Source organism: Rhinoderma darwinii, chromosome 2 (assembly GCF_050947455.1).
Source record: "Rhinoderma darwinii isolate aRhiDar2 chromosome 2, aRhiDar2.hap1, whole genome shotgun sequence".
Taxonomy (NCBI): domain Eukaryota; kingdom Metazoa; phylum Chordata; class Amphibia; order Anura; family Rhinodermatidae; genus Rhinoderma; species Rhinoderma darwinii.
Window position 1 is genome coordinate 435,632,332 of NC_134688.1, and position 23,494 is coordinate 435,655,825.

At 42.5% G+C, this 23,494-nt stretch overlaps 1 protein-coding gene across 3 annotated transcripts in view; it reads right to left on the reverse strand.

Annotated features, from left to right (window-relative positions):
* EPHA6 (EPH receptor A6) overlaps nucleotides 1–23,494 on the reverse strand; it is an 886,412-nt gene that overhangs the window by 228,501 nt on the left and 634,417 nt on the right. For 2 of the 3 annotated variants that reach the window (XM_075854448.1, XM_075854450.1), the window contains 2 exons: nucleotides 4,298–4,345; nucleotides 2,845–3,007 (listed from right to left, as the gene is read on the reverse strand). In XM_075854448.1, coding sequence (XP_075710563.1) covers nucleotides 2,845–3,007; nucleotides 4,298–4,345 — 211 coding nt within the window. The remainder of the gene's footprint in view (nucleotides 1–2,844; nucleotides 3,008–4,297; nucleotides 4,346–23,494) is intronic. The other variant, XM_075854449.1, reaches the window with a different exon arrangement.

The window sequence follows — 23,494 nt, forward strand, 5'->3', positions numbered from 1 at the left end:
ACATCATCTACTGGAATTTTAGCATTTGATTAGTTGCTTAGTTTGGTCTAATGAAATTATCCATTTCTTTTTTAACAAACACTTCATTTCCAATTACATAATTGTCTTTAAAGAGGCTCTGTCACCAGATTTTGCAACCCCTATCTCCTATTGCAGCAGATAGGCGCTGCAATGTAGATTACAGTAACGTTTTTATTTTTAAAAAACGAGCATTTTTGGCCAAGTTATGACCATTTTCGTATTTATGCAAATGAGGCTTGCAAAAGTCCAAGTGGGTGTGTTTAAAAGTAAAAGTCCAACTGGGCGTGTATTATGTGCGTACATCGGGGCGTTTTTAATACTTTTACTAGCTGGGCGCTCTGACGAGAAGTATCATCCTCTTCAGAACGCCCAGCTTCTGGCAGTGCAGATCTGTGACGTCACTCACAGGTCCTGCATCGTGTTGGACACATCGGCACCAGAGGCTTCAGTTGATTCTGCAGCAGCATCGGCGTTAGCAGGTAAGTCGATGTAGCTACTTACCTGCAAACGCCGATGCTGCTGCAGAATCATCTGTAGCCTCTGGTGCCGATGTGTCCTCACTCGTCTGACACGATGCAGGACCTGTGAGTGACGACACAGCGTGATCTCTCGAGAACACGCTGTGTCTGCACTGCCAGAAGCTGGGCGTTCTGAAGAGAAGTGGATGATACTTCTCATCAGAACGGCCAGCTAGTAAAAGTATTAAAAACGCCCCGATGTACGCACATAATACACGCCCACTTGGACTTTTACTTTTAAACACACCCACTTGGACTTTTGCAAGCCTCATTTGCATAACTACAAAAATGGTCATAACTTGGCCAAAAATGCTTGTTTTTTAAAAATAAAAACGTCACTGTAATCTACATTGCAGCGCCGATCTGCTGCAATAGCAGATAGGGGCTGCAAAATCTGGTGACAGAGCCTCTTTAACTACCTAACTGCAATAAATTACATTGCATTTGCTAAGTGGGTGCAAACTGCCTCTCCTGTCAGGTTAAAGTACAAGAACTGCCTACCCCAGTGTGTACTACGTCTAGGATCCCCCCCATTGTAGCATATTAGCAAAACGCTTCTGTGTATGCAACTGTGCCATTGAGAGAATTTAAAACAACGTCTACATAATCAAAGCATAATTAAAAACTGATTATTTAAATGAACCAACTGTGCCACTATCGCATATTTAAGAAAGTTCTATTTTTGACATAAATGTTTTTTTTCCTGTAATCAGGATCAGATGTTCCTGTAGGCAAGTACAGAACTTGTCTATGGGTGGTCCTGCTTGAAGGATGGACTGCCCGTAGACACATGAATGTAACTACTACCTGAAGAGCAGGTAAAGAAAATGTTGTAAGGTCCAACAACTAAGGAGGGCCATCACCTCACAGAAGTAAAGTGCAGTTAGTGATGTGACAATGAATGATGGAAGGGATCAGATACAATTCAACAGGACCCTACTCCTTCTATAATAGAGCTCCATGGTTACTTGTTATGCCCCAGCTGTGTGCATTATCCCTGGACTACTACATAACTTTTTGCATTATTCCTGTTTTGTGACATCAATAAATGCATTAACCCTATACTGATATGTCACCGGGTACATGGTGACATTTTGTGTAAGAATGACTCCTAAGTGTCGCTATCATCTTATTCCTGCACTGTGTGCATTTATCCTTGTGCTTTTGACATCAATTTGTGCAATATTCCTGTACTGTGAAATCACTGTGTGCAATATTCGTGTGCTGTAACATCATTCTGTGCATTATTCATGCACTGTGACAACGCTTTGTGCATTATTCTTGTGCTGTAACATCACGTTGTGCATTATTCCTGTACTGTAACAACACTGTGTGCATTATTATTGTACTCTGACATTATTGTGTGCATTATCTCTGTATTGTAATATTACGGCAAAAGTTCAGTGCTGAGTATATAATCATGCTGTGACATCATTGTGTGAATTCTTTCCAGGCTGTGACATCACTATGTGCATTATCTTTGTTCTGTGACATGAATGTGTTCATGATTCCTGATCCCTTCCAGTGTTAATTTGGCTTTCTGTGGATACTCCAGTTTCCACCCATACTCTAGAAAGATGCTGATAGGGCCTATGAAATTGTTCCTTGTACATTTATGTGTATATGCTTGAAATAGAGGAATTACATTGAATGTTTTGTGAGATCGATATCAGTAAATATAAACTGTGTACAGAGCTGTAGAATATATTGGTCTTATGTGTAAAATAATAATAATAAATACATTCTGCATCCACAGTACAAACTGAAAGACTGAAACAAAAAATGGAAAATATTCTTCTTTTTATTACTTTTTACTTTGCATTATTTAGCTAAGGGCCAAAAAGCACCTGTCTCCAGCCATCTTATTCTATGTTCCTATTACAGACTGGTATAACGGTACGTTCACACAGTACGGTTAAATCATGGTTTACTATCGCAAAATTGTGGAAAATTGCCTTTGCATTTGCAGCGGTTTTACTGTAATCAACTGCGATTTGACCTCATTGTGTGAATATACCCTAAGGGTATGTTAACAAAGGTCCGATACGCTGACAAAAAAGTATGCAACGTATTTGACCAAGAATTTTGCCCAAAGACCACACTACATTGTGGTGAAGATTTTAGGACAAAATCACAATATTGGCTATTTGCTGTAGTTTTTACCTCCCAGTGAACTCAATGGGGGAAAAAAACGCAACAAAAGTGCATTTAATTTGCATATTTAATTAACATGAAGTTAAAACAATTAACATTTTTTAGATCTCATACTGTATTTTAGGAGCGCACAGTGGTTAATTAAACTTACTTTCATCTCCGGTTTCAAATTCAAACTTGTGACTGTAACCGCTGTATCCTGCAGCGGTCCTGACTCGAATGTGAAATATATACTTGGTGGACGGCTTGAGGCCTGTTATAATAACACTGGCAGCTTTGGATCTTGTGGAGGAATAACTGAGCTGTTCATGTTCCTGTAGATAAAAGAAAACAGTCATAATAAAGAAACAGATTATTCCTAATATTATCTCATTTGTAAGGCAGTCACCAGCTTCATCGTCTCGTGAAATGCACAATGCGTTTATGTAACCGATGCATTTGAAAGTGGTATTTTTTTTTTTCACCATTTGTTAATCTTTTAGCTTGGAAAGCTGCGCCTTTGATTTGCTGCATGAAATGACAAGTTTTGTGGTGGCATTGAGCTTATCTTTATGATAAACTCAGCTCTGCGTTTACAATGAAAGCTTGCTTCATAGTTTCAAGCAAAATGAAATATAACATTGCTTTTTTAATGGGGCACTACACCAATGATAATAAGTCAGATGTTTTCTAAATTGATGCCATAATGCCAGGGATAGTATGTCACATGATAGGCATTAATGCCTTGAGTGTTAAATTGAATGTGGCTAAGTGGCTAAAGGGCAATACCAGACAAAGCCTATGGACAAGAGTGATGCTGTTTTTGACTAATTCTACCACTTTACACAAACTTAAAGGGGTTGTCCAGGCACGTGTTGTTTTTTCATTCTGATGACCTAGCCATATTATAAGTCATCAGCATATGATCGTGGGGGTCCGACAGCCGGACACCGCTATGCAAAGGTCGGTGCCGGAAGCAGATGGCTCCGTACACTATAGTGGCAGTGCTGGGTTACTGCAGCTCTGGTCCTGTTCACTTGAATAGTAGCCAAGCTGTAGTACTGTACAACCCGAGAAGGGTAAGGGGCCTTGTTCACATTAGCGTCATGGCTTCTGTTCATGACGGCGCCATTACAGCTATGACAGGTCTGATTCCAAACAGATCCCAATGAATCCTGACACATCCGATTGACTTATAATGGGGTCAGTCAGGTTTCCACAATTCTTAAAGGCAAGAATATTACTGCAGGCTATGCGATTCTTTGTAAAAAATACTGGAACTCTGATGGAAAGGGAAAAACGCTAATGTAGACAGAGCCTTATAACAGTGCTCTGCTTATTATCTTATCAACTGAAGAATAAAATATTAAAAACATATTTATGCAGAACTACCCTGTAATATTTTGTTTTACATCATATTCAATTTGGCCTTGTTCTTCAGGTTTTATTTCCACTTCTTTTTATCTAAAGATTTCAGATATAAAATGGAATAAATACAGATTCGTTAAAACTTTACTTCTAAGCCTAACTTATTTTCATGTATGCAGCTCCCATTTTAAAATTGGACAGAGTCATCACAAGGATGAAGAACGTAAGCGTGAGTTTAAATGCTAATTGTTACTCACATCTACCCGCAGGTAGTGCCAAAATGCCGGCGCTATCCGGGGGTAGTCCTGTTGGCGAGAAAAAAAAATGCATGTAACTTTTAGGGATTCTATCACTTGGGAATCTACTCTTCACAAACAAAATAATCCATGAACATATTAATGATACATTTTCTGTAAAATTAGGAATGAGTGAAAAAGATATCTAAACTTAATAGTACACATAAGGCATAAAAGTTCTCAAAGCCTAACATCCATAGTAGATCTTCCATAGTAGTGTGCTTATTATTACAGTAGTTTACAACTCCACGGTCTAGAAAAGTGAGATATGGGGTGCTGTCTGGTGGGTTCACACTAGAATGCTGTGCCGGCTGGTGACATGGAGAGAACACTGTGGCCACCAGTGTCTGCTTCTTTCCCTGACTAATAAAATAGGAGGGGTTCTTCTACACGTTTTTGATTTCTTGATCCCACAAAGTCACTTCTTTTTTAGTCAGGGTGTGGAAACCACAGGTGATCAGTGTTCCCTCCACATCACAGTCAGGCACAGCTCTCCCATATCTTAGCAAAGTCCTCAAAGAACTCATATCTCAGCTTCCTGGAGAAGCTTGGTATTGAGTGGATTTAGGCTCTAAAATAGTGTTATATCAGTGCCAGCTTTCTAACCAACTATACGGAAAACTATTATATTAACAAACAAAAAAAATCTAGAAAACAAATGGTTACAATAGGGCCAATCTACCTAATCTGCTGCAGATTTGCCCATCAACACGATGACCAAATCTGGGCGATGGCTCTTTACCCAAAATACCGTAATTACACGTTGCAGCTTTGTGGCATTTCGGCAAAAAAGGATGTTAATTTGTAAATTATTTTAAAAAATCCTGTTCATACATTTCAGGTCATTGATTTCAATGGGGCAAAACTGTAGCAGGGAAAACCCTAAAAACACAGTTATCATAAAAGCAGTCCTAGGAAAATGTCCCATTTTTTCTTTATATGAAACAAAGGATGCCAAACACAGGAATGAAAGGGCAAAACCTCTTGTAAGCATCTGGGTTTTCTGGGGTACCTACACATAACAGATCATGAATGATATACGGAGATGCCAGCCATTGGCACTGCCCATTGTGTGAATGTAACAATGGAAAAGTTGTTAGGATGCATACATATACATACATTTACAGGTTTAGTCTTTTTTGTTCTTTAGTTGAAGTGTTCCACCATATAGTCAGGTAAGTAGGAGACCTAAACTTAATATGGATCCCATAGCACAGGAAGGGACCGAGATAAATTGTAACAAATTTGCAGGAGGAAGAAGAACAAGTATTGTATGAATAATGCAATATACTTTATAAGTGAAGGGGCAATTTAAAATGTGATAATTGGGTTTCTGATAAATCTCCATCATTGTGTTTCTTCTGTGTTTATTTCCTTTTACAATGTTTTTTCTTCTACTTGTATTTATCAGAAATAAATATTTATCCAGATTCTCTTACAAATTGGGCAAATAACAGGAGGCTCCTGTGTGGAAGCCCAGGGACCAGACGGCTGTTTTTCTCATCTTTGGTGAGTATAAAGCAATGCACAAAATCAGTTTCTCATATACAGAGAAATGAAAATTGTTCCTCAATCTGAAATATTGATGGCGTGATCACTACATTCATAACTCCTCACTGCCTCTGTTGGTAATGTTGTATGCCCCAGAGTTTGTCAGACTTGTTTGTTAAAGTAGACTACATACGGCGGAGACAGGCAATTTGCAGCGTGAAGGTTGTTATTTACAGCATGTGAAGTCACTTAAGGAGGAATGCTGTCATTATGTTCAAATATGACCATCATCAAAATAAGTATAGGAGCAGGCTCACAGATAACTAGCGGAGCTGCTATATAAAACTTGGGGTGACAAATTATTCACTAAACATCAGTAAGATAGTTAAAAGGTTTGCTATTAGAGCACATGGAGGTTATACAGGGAGTCCACGACTCAGGCCCCTCTCTATTAGCAAGAGTGGAGAGCCGATCTCTAAGAGTGACTCCCGCTTTGGTAGATCCGGACAGAGTTTTCGAACATTCATTCGACACGAGTGGCCAGAACCAGGTTCCTGCTATGATAGCAGCCAGGCTTTAGACAAGCCAGAAAAAAAAGGTTGTCTTGATGATACAACCCCTTTAATGGAAGTAAATAGTCACAATAAATGTCTATGTAAGTGTAATAACTGGGATGATTGTAATAACTTTTATGGGTTCACTCCTCTTCTGTGCATACATTGACTAATTGAAGATATTTATACTGTAAGGCTATGTTTATACTTGCGCTTGTTATTCTGTTCTTCTGCTCCATCAGAGGAGCAGAACAAGGGAATAACCGGAAGTGGCGGTTCTGTTGCACCACGGATACAAATGCTGGCCAGCAGCACCTATTAACTTTAATGGGATCCATCGGCTTTCCGTTGGGGTGTCCGTGGGCTGCGCTATTGTTTTTGCCAATTTCGGCCGGATCTGCGACGGAGGCCCCTTACGAAGCCTACAACAAAGGTCTTAACTGACTCTTAGATCTTGACAAGCTTGCGTTTTATGATGGTAGATCACATTGCCAAGGTTGCCCAGACTGATCTAGAAGCTTTTATTGCTTTTGCTTGGTCTTAGAAGTCTCCCAGAGTCAACCTTGTTTTAGACAAATCTAATAGATATTCTGGATCAATACCTTACTAGATGAGCAGAAGCAGTTGTTGTGGTCCCTCTAAATCAATTGTACCTTTACATGGAAGCTATCCTTGCCTATCCTGAAGTCCATATGCAGTCCTTGAGGGTTTTGTTTTTTGTGCCTCTGAGATCCAGGGCAAATTGTAAAGAACTGTTTTAGGAATGTATACAATAAATTCTGTTTTATGTTATTCTTGGGGTCTATGCACATGGCACAGTCCCTACAGGCATTGTTGGATTGGGATTCCTTGGGCACATCAAAGCAAATTTTTCCTGAGGGCCCACCGTCCCTCTATAAAGAACATGTGTACATTCATATTTTAGTGCAAGCTTTAAATGGATACTTTGTTGTTATCTTTGCACACACGGGACATATAATCAATAGGATCTAATAGATTATTTGTAAATCAACCTTTAAGAAATATACCCTAGTAGCAAGTCATTGGCTCCGAAGATCACTTCAAATGGGGTTGTCTTCTGCTGAACCTTAAGGGCCCATTATTGAGTCCTGGTAGGCTGGTAGGCCAGTCCAACCCTGCTTAAAGTGTGTTTCCATATGGTGACTTTTAGGCAATGCTACTAGGAAATATAACTTTGTGTTTCGACCGCGGCCGCGGACTGCCGACGCTCCCCATCGGCGAACGACCGTGACTGCAGCTTCCTTGCCATCTGCCAGCCTCTCCCTCCCCAGAGACGCCAGCTTGAGTGGCTTCCCCGTCCTGGACTGTGTAATAGGGTGCACGCACGCTCTTCCCTGGTCTTTAAGGGCCAGCGCGTTTGTTTTGCAAATGGTCCCTTCATTGTATTGTGCTCCTAGTGTTCCCGTGCCCTGCTACCTGTATCCTGTATCCCATGCTGTGTTTGTTCCTGAGCCCTTCCAGTCTTGGAGTCGCGTTGTGTCATCTGCCACGCCTGCTGTTATACACCACGTCTGGTGTCATCCGCTACGCCTGCTGTTATACACCATGTCTGGTGTCATCTGCTATGCCTGCTGTTATACACCACGTCTGGTGTCATCTGCCACTCCTGGTATCATCTGCCGCGTCTGGCGCTACCTGCCATGTCAAGCCCCATCTTTGCCAAAGCCTCTGCGACTGTCTGGACTATCTCCGGTACCCTTGTGCTACGAACTTTACATAGACTGTGACTTGGCCAGCTGCTACTCTGCTATGGCGGAGCGGCCTACTGGGTCCACATACCCCTAGATCATGACACTTTGGCATGTTATGCAACAATTTTTCTCTTAAAAATTATCGTATTATCGGTGAGAAAAAAAAACAGTGTGCCAGAATATAAAATCTGATCCATACGGATGTACTGTATGGGCACATAGACTTCCATGGACTCTGCATTACAGATACAGGAGTGTGAGACCTATCTCTGTCAATCCCATAGAGAATGAATGGAGCGGTAGTGTGCACATGTGACTGCCGCTCCATTCAGCTGGGGGACACGGTACCTAAGCTCTCATGATCGCTGGGATTGCCAGCTGTGAGACCACCTATCGTGTTGATAGGTGATATATGCTTTTCATTGGACAACCCCTTTTAGCAAAGGGACATGTATTCATTGATCCTTAGGTTTGAATGGAACCTGATTTAAAAACTTGAATAAAAATTGAATAATAAAAAAAAGTTTTCCAACTTAAAAAAGTTATAAACCTAAAGTTGGCAGTTTATAAGGTACAGCTTATAAAATGTTTCTAATATTATTCACACATATGGATGTAACCCAGAGATAAAGTAGTGATCATGGGGTCCAACATTGTTCGCTTCTTCCTTTCAGTAAATCCAATGAATAACTCTAGAGTAAGCATTTCCCCAGCCTGAAATGGTTGATAACAGGGAACAATAGACTGCATTCAACTGCAGAAAAAAATGGAGAAAAGATAGCGTCCTTTTTGAAACGTTATATATGCCAAAAGAGCGAGATTTAGCTCTTCAAGCTATTACTAACAAACATGAAGAAAACCAATGCATTCAGAGCAGCTACTGCCACATACACTGTATATTCCCTGGTAGGAAACAAACAAAATAATATTTCTTTCTCTTGTTCCACTATGAATATTTTATATTACATTTTCTATATATGAGAGCACAAAACTTTCTAAAAGAAAATAATGTGATACTGTAAGATCCAGGGTCCTGGGAAAAAAAATCTATTTTTTCATGCAAGGTAAAGGCTGAAATCAAATACAATCTGCTTGTGCTTAACAGGAAACAAAATTTGCTAGAGCTGGATATTTCAAGATGGAGTGTGGAACGCCTCGCAGAGCATAAATTGTGGAGGTAATAAAAAGAGAAACTGTTCCCCGAGGACCAAATTCACAGTCCCTGAAAGCATTAGTAAATTTTCAGATGGTTAAAACAGCACCGTGTCCCGCTCTACCGCCTAATAATGTTTCTTTGCTTTGGGTAGTATATTCAAGTCTTGACTGGACTGCATATTATTGAATCATGGTTTCTGATACAAAGGGATGATCCACGATGCACAATACAGAGCACGGGAGCCCCCAATATTATAGCGGTTAATAAATTCCACTACTAAACAGATCACTATTTTATCAGTATTGTTTTTTGGTTATTTGTGCACATATAAAGGCAATATAAGGGATCGGAATTGCAAATCTCTTTCTCTGACTTTCTGAATGCTCCATATGCACAGTTCAAGGCCTCATTTAGGCCTCATGCACATTGCCGATTACGGGCACAGATGGCTGCGCACGGCTGCGGACTGTCGCCCGCATTTGTGGGCCATGCTCCCATTATAAAGTACAGGAGCACGGTCCGTAAATTAAAAAAATATGTCCTATTTTTTGCAAGTAATTTCTACGGCACTTGAGGATAAAGAATCGGGCATGTTGAAATTTAATATGCACAATGCTTTTTTTCCCTATCATCTGCCAAACATATGTCAGACAAACATCTAATACACATTAGACAGTAGGTCGTTCAAGACTAAATTGGCAGGTTGGGTTGATGTTAGTCTAATGTGTATGGCCACCCTAACACAAAGGTGACAATTCTAGATCTATATTTTATCCTGTGCAGATTTGAGGTGGTCAACTAAAGTATCTATTGTTGTGCCTGGTTGGCAACACGTCCTGAAGAAGAAGCAGGGGTGGTGTTTGAGGCCCCTACTGTAGAGATAACTGAAAGGGAAAGCGGTTAGGGGTGCATAAGAGTGAGACACACCTGAAGATGTGAAGATGTTAGTGAGGTGTACCGTCAGTTACTAGAAATAACTGGGAGGCCTAGTAGTGGATAGTTTTCGACATTGAGGCCTATTGGGCCTAATTCAAAGCAGCCACCATCTTGAGGCCTAAACAGACCTACAACAGTCAGCCAGCAGCTCCCATCTTGAAGTCTACTAGGCCTTAAGCAATAAGCCTTGCATCAAGAAGGGGTGTCCTTGACCCTTCTATCTGCTGGTTTTACAGTACCAGCCAAGAATCTTGTCAGCCTGAGCCATAACTACTTTGTCCCTCTCATGGTGGGAAGAATTGTAAATAGATTTTGCATCTGTGCGCACCATACCCACATATCTCTGTTTATACTGGAAAACAAAACGCAGTGTCGGATCTTTCGTACAGGTACCCCAAAAGACCTCCTGGATTTATAATGGAGTCCGCCGGTTTCAGGTATCATGGTGTCTGTTGTTTTGTCGGGAAGAAAAGCGCTGCATGCAGCGCTATTCTTACTCTTTAAGTCTGACGTAATCTGCAATGGAGACTCCAGAGCATTTCATTTTCTACCACCATAGATTTTCCATGATCAGGCAGGATAAATGGTGACAGCGATTTAGCAGCCGGTCACCTTTTCTGCTTCCACAGTTAACAATATGATTGATCAACCGAAACCTTACATCAACCAGGGTGTACATACCATAGATGCAGCCATGTGGCTGCTATAGGACTCTTGTAGAGAAGGAGCCCAGCCTTCATTTATCCCATCACCTAAATGGCTGCCTACATTATGTACTTGTAATAGGCTGAATAGTTCATTGTTTGTTCACTGACTCAAAGGCTAAAATATTCAGAGAAAACCTACAGTTGTTCTAAAAGAATCTTAGCCCTTAATTATTGCAGGCTGACTGTGATTACGACTTTATTATATATCTCTGCCCAGAGCCTAAACAATCACACATTTTCCTTTGGTTATTGCAATTTAATATACAATTAGCATAATAACTAGCCAAATGTAAATGTCATGGCTTGAGGGGCCACTAATTATTCAGCATAAGCAGCGTGATCGCCTTATGGCATTAGTAGCGTGGAGATGTGATTTTGGGAATATTACGTAGGTGCCCTCAAATAAAACTGCATGCTTTAGGAGTCAGATCACTGGTTACAGGCATGAGAGTTTCTCGTGCTGCTTATGGTACTTGCTGCCTCCTAAGGACATGGACACATCAACGCTTTGTTGTTTTTTTGCAATATTTTTAACAGGTTTTTTTATCCGTATTCTTACAGGACAGCTAAACTTAGTCAGCAACATATAAGAAGAACTTGTAATTTCATTCACATAGATATGTAAATATTCATTGAAGTTTTTAGAGCTGGACATAGATGAGATAAAAGAGGGGCAGGGATTTTTGAGGATTTTTCAAATATCATACCTGCAAATCAGCGGGGATGAGAAGGTGAGTATGGGCTTAAGTTATCACATAGGCAGCTCAAATTTTGTTTGTATTTTAAGCTCAGAAAATCCATTTAAAAGTTTTCTCCAAGTCACACTCAGTATATCAGGGGGAAAAAAAGTACCACAGGTCACTTGATTCTGGAGTAGAGATGAGTGAATCGATTCTACATGAATCACATTTGTTGTAAATTTCCCAAAAGTATTTGATTTTTGCAAATTTGAAACTTTAGGTATTTGTCCTGCACAAATAACTTAACCACCAATTTTCACTTTTTAATTTTTGTTTTTCCTCCCTGCCTTCCAAAAGCCATATTTTTTTTATTTTTTGCCGTACAAGTTATAGTTTTTGATGGTACCATTTAATGTATCATATAATGTATTGGGAAACTGAAAAAAAATTATTTGTGGGATGAAATGGGCAAAAAACAGCGATTGTGCCATTTATTTGGGGGTTTAGTTTTTACGGCATCCATCAAGAGGTAAAAACTACACTTTATTCTATGGGTTGATACGATTACGGCGATACCAAATTTATGTATTTTTAATGTTTTACCACTTTTATAAAAAAAAAGTATTTGCTAAAAAAAATTGTTTTATGTCGCCACATTCTGAGACCCATAACTTTTTTTTTCCGTCGATTGAGTGATGTGGGGGCTTAGTTTTTGTGAGATGAGCTGTGGCATTCATTGGTACCATTTTGGGGTACATGCAACATTTTGATCACTACTTATTCCTCTTTTGGGGGAGCTAAGGTGACCAAAAAACAGCAATTTGGGCATTTTTACATTTATTTATTTTTACGGTTTTCACCGAGCGGTTACATAACATTGCAATAGTTCAGAATATTACGGATGCGGCGATACCAGTTATTTAAAAAAAAAAAATTGTAACATTACTTTAGGGAAAAAATGGGAAAAGGTTTTTTCTAACACTTTTTTTCATTCTAACGCTTTAGATCAGGGGTCTCAAACTCAGCCGGGTAAATAGGCCGCACATAGACAAAATTTGAAGTTTACAGGCCGCATTACTTTCAAATTTGATACAATACAAAATTATTGTTAATTAATTAGTTATTTGAACTACTATAATAATACTATATTACTATAATAATACTACATTACTATAATAATACCACTAGGTTTAAACTTACCGGAAATTTGCAAATTAGTTTTTTTTAACAATACAGTTTTCCAGTAAAAGTGTCGCTAAATGCGGGTCAGTTGGCAGCGTTTGGCAGACACAAGAATGTAAGGATTGGGCAGCCCCTTGTTAGATGACACAATGCCCTCTGTAGATATTGCCAAAGTGCCCTCTGTAGATAATGCCACAGTGCCCTCTGTAGATAATGTCACAGTGCCCTTCCTTTGTAGATAATGCCACAGTGCCCTCCGTAGATACTGCCATAGTGCCCTGTAAATAATGCCACAGTGCCCTCTGTAGATAATGTCAGTGCCCTTCCTTTGTAGATAATACCACAGTGCCCTCCGTAGATACTGCCATAGTGCCCTGTAAATAATGCCACAGTGCCCTCTGTAGATATTGCCAAAGTGCCCTCTGTAGATAGTGCCACAGTGCACTCTGTAGATAGTGCCACAGTGCACTCTGTAGATAGTGCCACAGTGCCCTCTGTAGATAATGCCACAGTGCCCTCTGTAGATCCTGCCACAGTGCCCTCCATAGATAATGCCACAGTGCCCTCCATAGATAATGCCACACTGCTCTCTGTAGATAATGCCACAGTGCCCTCTGTAGATACTGGCACATTGCCATGTGAATATAATGCTACAGTGCCCTCTGTAGATAATACCATACTGTCCTCTGAAGATACTGCCACACTGCCCTCTGTAGATAATGCCACAGTGCCCTCTGTGAAGATAGCGCTACCCACCCTGTAGATAGCACTACCCCCGTAGATAGCGCTAGGTGTGGAATCCCCAGCCAGAGCATAGGTCGGGGATTCCGCTCCTATAGGGAACCCCTGATGTCACGGTCCATATATGAACAGTGATGTCAGGGGCTACTACTGGAGCGGAATTCCCTGCCAGACCGTCAGTAATGGGGATTCCGCTCCAGGAGTAGCCACTGACATCACTGTCCATATATGTACAATGACATCAAGGGCTTTCCCGGGCACGTTTAAAGTCGCGCTGCGCCCGGGGAGTCCTTGGCGAGCAGAGAAGTTCTCTCTGCTCCTCTGCTCTGAACTAATGCTGAAGCAGGGAGCTGACGGCTCCTTGCTTCAGCATTGGGTTCAACTTTATCTGCGTCCTGAGGATGCAGATACAGTTGACAGTGGGACATACCCCACGCCGCACGGGACAGTGGGACACTGCCCGGAATCCGGGACTGTCCCGCTGAATCCGGGAATGTAGCGCTATCTACAGTGGGGGTGTCAGGCAATATCTAAAGGGTGGGTTGCACTATCTACAGGGGGCTGTGTGGCCATTTCTCACCTACCACCAACGGACTGTGCTTGTCATGAAGGAGCACTGGCGCATACCTCCTTCAGCCTGCTTTCTCCTCTCCTGAGGGGGCTACATGACAAGTAGGCCGCGTGTTTGAGACCCCTGCTTTAGACGCTCCAGTCGCAATTGACTGTGGAATCTAAGGGGTTAAAAGGGTGGAATCAAAGTGATCTTTGATTCCGCCCGTTGCAGGAAGGTAACAGCTGTATTACACAGTCATTACCCTCTAAGTATGGAGCCAGTTCAGCCCGTGGGCCAGCTCCATACTTCCATTTAACAGCTGGCACGTACATGTACGTGGCATGTTGTTAAGGGGTTAAAGTGGCTGTTGCCATTTTGCAGATCAGAAGAAGAAAACAAGACAGAGAAGAAGGATCACATGACCTTGGGCGGGCTTCTCCATAAGGTCTTGCAAGCATCCCTCCCTCTAGCACAGCCAATCATAAGGGTTACATGTGTGAGTCACTGATGACTGTCTGGATGACAGTAACTGAAGTAACAGCATAAAACTCAAACATCCTGGATTCAGCGGGACAGTCCCAGATTATGGGCGATGTCCCACTGTCTCAGGCGCCTGGTTGTATGTCCCGGTTTCAACTGAATCTGCGTCCTCAGGATGCAGATAAAGTTGAATCAAATGCTGAAGCAGGGAACCGTCAGCTCCCTGCTTCAGCATTCAACTATGGAGTCCCGGGCCAGGGAAACGCAAGCTCTCTGGCCGGGGACTCCTGTCTTGGAAAATCCCTTGACGTCACTTGCCGACGCTCTGGCTGGTGATTTCACTCCTGGAGAAGCCCCTGTCGTCACTATCCATCTATGGACAGTGACGTCAGGGGCTCTTTATGAAGCGTAATCCCTGGCCAGAGCATTGCACACACCCTGGCCGGGAATTCCCTCTGGAGAAGGCCCTGTTGTCACTATCCATACATGGATAATGAGGTCAGGGGCTCCTCCTGGAGAGGAATCCTCGGCAAGAGCATTGCCGACGCTCTGACCGGTAATTCCCCTCCTGGAGAAGCCCCTGGCATCACTATCCATATATGGACAGTGACGTCAGGGGCCCTTCCTGAAGCAGAATCCCCGGCCAGATAGTTGTTGACGCTCTGGCCAGGGATTCTCCCCTAGAGAAGCCCCAGGTGTCACTATTCATATATGGACAATGCGGTCAGGGGCTCTTCCTGGAGAGGAATCCCCAGATAGAACAATGCCGATGCTCTGGCCAGGGATTCCCCTCCTGGAGAAGCCCCTGGTGTCACGATCCATATATGGACAGTGACGTCAGAGGCTCTTCCTGAAGCGGAATCCCCAGCCAGAGCGTTGCCAAAGCTCTGGCCGGGGATTCCCCCACCGGAGAAGCCCCTGGCGTCATTATCCATATATGGACAGTGACGTCAGTGGCTACTCCTGGAGTGGAATCCCGGACAAGAGCGTTGCCAATGCTCAGGCCGGGGATTCCACTCCTAGAGTGGACAGTGATGTCTGGGGCTCCTCTAGGGGCAGAATCCCCGTCCACAGCATGGCCGATGATCTGAATGATTTAGTTCCTAAAGGGAGCCCCAATGGAGCTATCTACAGGGAGGGGGATTCGCTCTATCTACAGGCAGGGTGGCGCTTTCTTCAAGAGGGGTGTGGCACTATCTACATGGGCACTGTGGCACTATATGGGCATCATCTGCATGGGCACTTGCTCTTTATATGCGAGCACTGACACTTTATATGTGGGCACTGTGGTGGTATGTGGGAACCAGCACCATCTATGTGGGCACTATCTGCAGTGGGCACTGTGGCACTATCTACAGGGGCATTGTGGAACAATGGGGCATTATATGTATGGGCCATCTGTGTGGGCATTATAGTGTATGGAGGCAGTTATGGGGGCATTATACTGTATGGGGCAGCTATGGGGGAATTATGTTGTATGGTGACAGCTACATTATGGGGCATTATACTGTATGGGGGCATCTGTGTGTGAATTATAGTGTATGGGGGCATCTGTGTTGGTTTTATCCTGTATGTGTGCATCTATGGGGGCATTATTCTGTATGGGGGCATTATACTGTCCGGGGGCAGCTATTTAGCATTATACTGTGTGGGAGGCACAATGGGGTATTATACTGTGTGGGGGAAGCTATAGTCGCATTTTACTGTGTAAGGGTTCTATGGGGCATTATACTGTGGGGAGGCACTATGGGAGCATGACACTGTGTGGGTTGAACACCAGGTGTGTATGGGCGGGGATTGTGCGGGGTTGTTCCTGTTGTTACCCGTGCCCTGCTACCTGTATCCTGTGCTGTGTTCTTGTTCCTGAGCTTATTAGTGTTGGAGTCGTGTCCTACTGCACCTGCTGTCGTCTGCCATGTCCAGTGTCGTCTGCCACGTCCAGTATCATCTACCACTTCCCGTGTTATCCGCCATGTCTGGCGCAACCTGCTGCACCCACCTCCATCCATGCTGAAGCCTCGACCACTGTCTGGACTATTTCAGGTACCCTTGAGCTACATACTGTTATAGACTCTTGCATAGACTGTGACTAGGCCAGCTGCCTCTCTGCTACGGTGGAGAAGCCTAATGGATCCACATACCCTTTGACCGTGACAGTACGCTCAGGCCATGGAACCCGCTGGCCAGCCCAAGACCGCAGTTCAAAAGATACAGACGGAGATGCATGACCTACGCACACGTCAGGATCAACTCCTTGAGGCTGTAAATTCTATCATGGCCCGTCTGGATCAACTCACTGTTCCATCTCTGGTTTTTGCTCCAGAGGCTGTTGCTGTGCCACTGCCCGTTGCTCTCCCTGTTTGTTCTGAATCCACAGTTCCTCTGCCTCTTCCTCCTCACTATAATGGTGATCCTAGAGCCTGTAGACGGTTCATCAACCAATGCACGTTTAATTTTAGGCTATGGGCTCATCTCTTCCTTTCCGAGGATGCCAAAGTAGCGTTTATTATCTTCCTCCTCGCTGGCAATGCCCTCGCATGGGCGAACCCAATCTTGGAACAACAAGGACTTGTATCCTTGGACCTAGCCTTGTTCCTGCAGTCTTTCCGTGCCGTGTTCGAGGAGCCGGGCCGAACATCTTCAGCTGCAGCCACTCTGTTGACCCTCAAGCAAGAAAGTTCCACAGTAGGACAGTATGTTATCTCCTTCCGTACCGTTGCAGCAGAGTTGGCATGGAACAATGAGGCACTGGTGGCGACTTTTTGGCAGGGACTGTCCTCGCACATTCAGGACAAACTTGCAGCCCGCGACCTTCCTTCTACCTTGGATGCCCTCATCCTGTTAGCCACTTGGGTTGACATGAGGATCCGGGAGCGCACTCAGGAGGTTCGACAGGAGAGACGGGGTCACAGACCAGCACCCTGGGTCCAGAGACTACTAATGCCTTCCCCTAGTGCACTACCTGAGGAACCCATGCAGGTAGATGGGTTGTCCGAACAAGAGAAGCAGCGCAGACGCTCTTCTGGATTATGTATGTATTGTGGCCTTAAGGGTCACTTTGTGCGCCAATGTCCACAGAAACCGGGAAACTCCAGCGCCTAGGGTTAGTTGGAGAGGCAACTCTAGGTGGGACGTCTCCAAACTTCAAAATTTCTTCCAAATGATCGATTCCTGTGGCCATCGTCTCCGGAGAGACGTCACCTCCCTCCTCTGCCTATCTTGACTCTGGAGCAGCTGCTAATTTCATCCAGCAGGATCTAGTGGATCGCTTACATCTACCCACAGTTCTTCTAGAGAGACCTCTGACTGTTGCGTCTGTGAATGGATTACCATTGCCCGATCCAATTGTGTTCATCACGGAACCATTGACACCACAAGTCGGAGCTTTTCACTCGGAACAGATCGTCTTCCTTGTATTACCCAAAGCTACTAATCCTATTCTGCTGGGCCTGCCATAGCTTCGCCTACACGCTCCAGTTCTTGACTGGAGTTCCGGAGAGGTTCTTAAATGGGGTCCCAGTCGCCATAGCCATTGCCTGTCACAAGTTTGTCATGTTTTGCCCCCACTGTCTCAGTCACTCTTTGATCTACCATCTCAGTATGCTAGTTTTGCGGATGTCTTCAGCAAGTGAGAGGTTGTGACACTGCCTCCACATCGGAATTATGGCTGCCCCATTGAACTGGTTCCAAATGCTTCTCTTCTCAGTGGACGGGTATTTCCTCTCTCCTTGCCAGAGACTCTATCCATGTCAGCCTACATCAAGGAGAATTTGGAGAGGGGTTTCATATAAAAGTCTTCCTCCCCGGCCGGGGCTGGGTTCTTCTTCGTTAAGAAGAGAGACTAATCTCTTCAACCCTGCATTGACTACTGTGGTCTAAACAAGATCATGGTCAAGAACAAATACCCGTTGCCACTTATATCTGAACCTTTTGATTGTATACGAGGTCTTATAATTTGATACAAATCCGTCAAGGGGATGAGTGGAAGACGGCTTTCAACACCCGAGACGGGCACTACGAATACCTGGTGATGCCCTTCAGACTGTGTAACGCTGCCGCAGTCTTTCAGGAATTCGTCAATGATATCTTTTGAGATGTTGTAGTCTATCTCGATGATATTTGGATTTTCTCCCCAGATCCGACGACTCATCGGAGGCATGTCCATCAGCTTCTACTGCGATTGAGGCAGAATCGTTTATATGCCAAGGTTTTGCAGACCTTGTCATCCATTGAAGTCTATGCGTGTGTAAAAAACACGGACAGCATATGGACCACAAGTGTGTGCTGTTTGTGTTTTATGCATCAGTTGCTAAAGAAATGCAGAGAAATAAAAAAAATATAAAAGAGGAAGAGCTTGCCGAGGATAATCATCGACGTGAAAAACGGATGCCACATGCAAAGCACACGGATGCCACACGGAACACACACTGATGGCAAACAAACATGAAATGCAGGAAATACAGTCTGTTTTTTGCACACGCAAATCGGACACGCTCTTGTGAATGTAGCGTTATTTGTGAATCCCCAATCTTCATCACACCACTCACAAATCTCATAGTGATGTCATTTATTGTTTTGCATATATCTAACAGTGCCACCTAAAATTGCTGTATAGTTCTGTGTCAAGTATTGATACAGCAGTTATACTTCAGCCTATGTCTAAGTGACAATTTTTTCTTTTAATAATTTCAATTTAAATCCTGGCGCTGATAGCATGCCGCGCCCTGCTGATACAGATGTCACGGACGTGACGTCATTTAGTGTTTTGCACTTATACAGAGCTGTTATACATCAGTCTGTGTCAAAGTGAGAATTGTTTTTTTCAGATAAATAGAGTAAAAACCCATTGCTTCTTATTTTCCCAGGATAATCAGGCACACTGTCAATGGGACATGTTGTCGTAGCGGTGGAAGTGGTGGATAATGTATATATATATATATATATATATATATATATACACTTTTTAAAAAAACACCGAAACCAGTTGCTACTCCCCAAAATGGGATCATTTTTGGGCCGCTTTTTAATTTTAAACAGCATAGCTATTCTGATGCAGTGCAGTATGTTTTTAAAAAGGCTGTTTGTTACCACCGTCACCCATGCGTTTACCCATAGACAAATATGTTGCTGTCACTTTTAGATTACTAATGCTGTATTGGCGTTAAAGAGTTTAAAAGGGGTTGGATACAGTCCTAGAAGATTTCAGAGTGTATACACGACTTTTCAGGGCGGTCGGGCACTTTTGATTCGCAAACAAATTTATTTCTACTAAATTAAATCTGATGTCAGGTTTCACCGAATTGGATCCGGAAATTCTCTCATTTCTATTGTGGAGACCATAGAGATGTGGTGGGGCTTTTTTTGTTCACTATGGTCATGGCGAACTTTGTATAGATACAGTATATATACATATACTATTGTAACCGTTTAATAACATAGTAGATGTTCAAGGACACCATAAATCTGGCTAAAATTCGAAACAGATTAGGCTTTGTTCACATAGCGTTTGAGCTACATTCCATGTATATGGTATACTGTATACTTCTTTTGTGTTTACACACACTTATCATATAGTAAGCTGCTTGTAAGAGTTTCATTTGTGCATTAGTCCTAAATCCAAACTGAAAAAAAAAGAAGATATCAGAAGTTTATTTTCCTGACAAAGTATATACTTCTTTCAACAATGGCATACTTAGCAATTCAAATGCACATTTACTTAATAGTTAATTTTATCGCGTTGCATTTTTTTTTAACTATCTCCATATGTTATTTGCTTATCTCCTGGATCTTGTTGTATGGGAGTGCTTTTCCGTGTGTTTGTGTGTTTTTTGTTTTTTCTCTTCGGAATGTATTTTATTGACCCATCAATTGTGATTAGTTGATGAACGAAACTGTGAGCAAGAAAGCATGGCATCTTAGAAGAGCTTTGTGTTTTCATTATCACCTCTTTTATCTTCCTTCTTATGCTTCACATATACATTTCAAACCCTTTAGTACTCTACTGAGCTGCAATAATCTGCTCTACACAAACTTTTACAACAATTACTTCACGTCTGAACTGGGTTATCACAGCAGTAAGAACTGATGGAAACATCTTGCCAAAAACAGCTCCAATGCTGTTGCATGAAACAGAAAACTTGGGCATATGTATGTTATTTCATTCTCAGTATCAGCTGTGTCTTTGCAGAATTATGATGATGAGTTGTGCTGTTGTGGTGTTTTGCTTATTAGTTATGTAGACTGATTTGCATAGGTCATGGATCATTCCAGTTGCTTCTAAAGTGGTAAACTTCGGAATTAAGGTGACAATACAGTCTTATCGTGTCCATACACTTTAGATATAGTGAAGGAAATAAGTATTTGATCCCTTGCTGATTTTGTAAGTTTGCCCACTGTCAAAGACATGAACAGTCTTGCATTTTTAGGCTAGGTTAATTTTACCAGTGAGAGATAGATTATATAAAAAAAAATAAAAAAAAAACAGAAAATCACATTGTCAAAATTATATATATTTATTTGAATTGTGCACAGAGATATAAGTATTTTATCCCTTTGGAAAACAAGACTTAATACTTGGTGGCAAAACCCTTGTTGGCAAGCACAGCAGTTAGACATTTTTTGTAGTTGATGATGAGGTTTGCACACATGTTAGATGGAATTTTGGCCCACTCCTCTTTGCAGATCATCTGTAAATCATTAAGATTTCGAGGCTGTCGCTTGGCAACTCGGATCTTCAGCTCCCTCCATAAGTTTTCGATGGGATTAAGGTCTGGAGACTGGCTAGGCCACTCCATGACCTTAATGTGCTTCTTTTTGAGCCACTCCTTTGTTGCCTTGGCTGTATGTTTTGGGTCATTGTCATGCTGGAAGACCCAGCCACGAGCCATTTTTAATGTCCTGGTGGAGGGAAGGAGGTTGTCACTCAGGATTTGACGGTACATGGCTCCATCCATTCTCCCATTGATGCGGTAAAGTAGTCCTGTACCCTTAGCAGAGAAACATCCCCAAAACATAATGTTTCCACCTCCAAGCTTGACAGTGGGGACGGTGTTCTTTGGGTCATAGACAGCATTTCTCTTCCTCCAAACACGGCGAGTTGAGTTAATGCCAAAGAGCTCAATTTTAGTCTCATCTGACCACAGCACCTTCTCCCAATCTCTCTTAGAATCATCCAGATGTTCATTTGCAAACTTCAGACGGGCCTGTACATGTGACTTCTTGAGCAGGGGGACCTTGCGGGCACTGCAGGATTTTAATCCATTACGGCGTAATGTATTACCAATGGTTTTCTTGGTGACTGTGGTCCCAGCTGCCTTGAGATCATTAACAAGTTCCCCCCGTGTAGTTTTCGGCTGAGCTCTCACCTTCCTCAGGATCAAGGATACCCCACGAGGTGAGATTTTGCATGGAGCCCCAGATCGATGTCGATTGACAGTCATTTTGTATGTCTTCCATTTTCTTACTATTGCACCAACAGTTGTCTCCTTCTCACCCAGCGTCTTACTTATGATTTTGTAGCCCATTCCAGCCTTGTGCAGGTCTATGATCTTGTCCCTGACATCCTTAGAAAGCTCTTTTGTCTTGCCCATGTTGTAGAGTCAGACTGATTAATTGAGTCTGTGGACAGGAGTCTTTTATACAGGTGACCATTTAAGACAGCTTTCTTTAATGCAGGCACCAAGTTGATTTGGAGCGTGTAACTGGTCTGGAGGAGGCTGAACACTTAATGGTTGGTAGGGGATCAAATACTTATTTCTCTGTGCACAATGCAAATAAATATATGTAATTTTGACAATGTGATCTTCTGTTTTTTTTTTTATATAATCTATCTCTCACTGGTAAAATTAACCTAGCCTAAAAATTCTAGACTGTTCATGTCTTTAACAGTGGGCAAACGTACAAAATCAGCAAGGGATCAAATACTTATTTCCTTCACTGTAGCTGTTGGCTAAATGCTCATTCTTCCGATAGCTATTCCTCTTAAAGGGGTTATCCGGGAAATGAAGATGTGTGCTTAGGGGCTGCAAATGAAATAAATAAAACAAAAAAGCAACACTCACCTATTCTTTCCCTGGCGATCCAGGGTTGTCGCTTCGGCGGCAGTCCCGGTGCTTGTTTACATATCATGAAACTGCTGCAGCCAATCGGAAGGCTCAGCGGGGCTCTCTAGTGCTGAATCATATTTGTGGCATAATGCCAGAAATACATCATATGGACACTGAGCCATCTGATTGGCTGCAGTGGTCACATGATACGTGCATGTAAACAAGCACCTGGACTGTGGCCAGAGCGACAATGTTGCATCGCCTTGCCAATGATAGATAAATATTGCTTATTGTTTTATATATTTCATTTGCAGTCCCTATGAAAAAAAAATCACCTCCCGGATAACCCCTTAACCATTAACATGGCGGACCATACATGTTTATTTTATGCCTCTGGCAGCAGCGTATTTCCTTAGGGAACAAAGGATTTGGCATGTTGAAATACAATATGCCTGATCATTCTTTCGAAATCTGTGGTCAGGGGACTAATTGGTAGACCCCCATACACATTAGATAGTAGGTTATAATGTGGACTCTAAAATGAGACAATATCATGGCCATACGAAACCGACCAAACACACATCAAGCTAACTAGTGAGAAATTTATCTTATTTTGCCCCAAAATAGATAAATTAAAGGGGTTATCCGGGATCCAAAAATTGCATTGCAATAATATATTTATGTGAAACAAAGTAACTTACCAGTACTGCAGTCCCCGAGCAAAGCATCAGCTGATGCTCTGCCTGGGGACTCCAGCACTTCAGCCAATGTCACTGTCACTTATATGGACAATGGCGTTGGCAGCAGTACTGGATTTCCCATAATCAATATTTATCACCTAGCCACAGGATAGGTGATAAATATCTGATCGTTGGGGATTCACCCCCTGAGAACAGGCTCACCTTTCTGTCCTTGTGTGCC